Source organism: Volvox carteri (assembly GCF_000143455.1).
Source record: "Volvox carteri f. nagariensis unplaced genomic scaffold VOLCAscaffold_1, whole genome shotgun sequence".
In the NCBI taxonomy this organism is placed as follows: Eukaryota; Viridiplantae; Chlorophyta; class Chlorophyceae; order Chlamydomonadales; family Volvocaceae; genus Volvox; species Volvox carteri.
This window is the reverse complement of record NW_003307545.1, coordinates 4,971,202-4,972,636: the sequence shown is the minus strand read 5'-3', so window position 1 is coordinate 4,972,636 and position 1,435 is coordinate 4,971,202. Positions and strand designations below refer to the sequence as shown.

General features: G+C 56.4%; 1 protein-coding gene across 1 annotated transcript in view; it reads right to left on the bottom strand.

The window, feature by feature from the left end:
• Positions 1 to 1,435, bottom strand: part of VOLCADRAFT_86394 (uncharacterized protein) — a gene marked incomplete at both ends in the record, with an annotated part of 7,220 nt that overhangs the window by 151 nt on the left and 5,634 nt on the right. The window contains 3 exons of the mRNA XM_002945877.1: positions 251 to 394; positions 449 to 533; positions 1,002 to 1,087. Coding sequence (XP_002945923.1) covers positions 251 to 394; positions 449 to 533; positions 1,002 to 1,087 — 315 coding nt within the window. The remainder of the gene's footprint in view (positions 1 to 250; positions 395 to 448; positions 534 to 1,001; positions 1,088 to 1,435) is intronic.

Below are 1,435 nucleotides of genomic sequence, written 5' to 3'. Positions count from 1 at the left end.
TCCCCAACTCCTCCTTCTCACACACTAACCAAAATCCGGCACACATACACAAACACACACACAAAAAAAACACAAAAACACAAAAACGCACAAAAACACACACAAAACACACACAAAAAAAACACAAAAACACAAAAACACAAAAACGCACAAAAACACACACAAAACACGCACAAACACACAAAACACGCACAAAAACGCACACAAGCACATGCACAAACACACAAAACAAAAACACACGCATGCCTACCCGCGCCGCCTTGAACAGCCACGGATGCTTCATCAGCTGCGGTGCCGTGGGTCGGTCCTGCGGGTTCTCGTTGAGTGTCGTCATGATGAAGTCCTTGGCGGCGCCCGACACGGAGGCGGGGAACCGCAGTGACTTGCGAGTGGCCTGCTCGGCCAGGAAGGCCCCTACGGCGGCGCCGTGTCGGCCGCCTCCACTCACCACCTCGGGGTCGGTTTGGCTGTTAGATACGAAGGGCGGGAAACCCACGAGCATCTCGTACGCCAATACACCCACGCTCCAAATGCTGTGATGATGCGTACGGCGAGGGGAGGGGGGGAAGGGGGGGATAAGGGAGGGGAGGAGGAGAGGAGAGGAGAGGAGAGGAGGGGCAGGGCGGGAGAGGCGTGAAGAAGAAGAAGAAGAAGAAGAAGAAGAGGGGAAGGTGTCGGAGAGGCGGCGACTGTAGCAACTAGCCAGTCCCCCGCCAGCATCCCTCTAGCTCCCATCTGGCCGATATGTACCCCCCGACCCCCCCACCTTTCAACCCGATTCGAAATCAGCCAACAGACCGTACTGCTGTGTGCGACCCCTACTGCTACCGCTAGCCGTACGTAACCCTTCTTCCCACCTCTCCTCACCCTTTTTCACTTCTAAACAAGCTACACCAGCAACCCACCCCCCTCAGCACCCCCCACTTCCTCAACCAATAAGCCTTCCCTCCCAACCCAACCCCCGCCGGCCGCTCGGGGGGGGGACAATAACCCCCACTCACTCTATCGCGGGTGTGTACGACAAGTTCGGGTTGTTTTTATTGTCCTGGGGGGCATGTTTCAGGGGGCATCGCTCCACCTCGGGGGCCTGTATACGGGAGTACGACAAAACCACGAAGGGAGTTGGGGAAGCGGGGGAAGGAGATTGTGGGGTTGGGGGAAGGGGGGTAATCGCACGCCAAGCACCCATTGCCGAGTTGTCCGATGCAAAGGTGCACATGCAGATGCAGATGCAGATGGGGGTGAAGGTGGAGAGGGACGGGGAGATATATCCGCAAAAAGGGGGGGGGTAGGCTCCCGATGCGATACGGACGCGGGGGCGGTGAGAAGAACTAGAGGGGAAGACGACATCATTGACTTGATGACGAAGGGATAAAAATATAACGAATCCACTTGGAGCCAGCAAGACAGACAGACAGACAGACAGACCTTAATG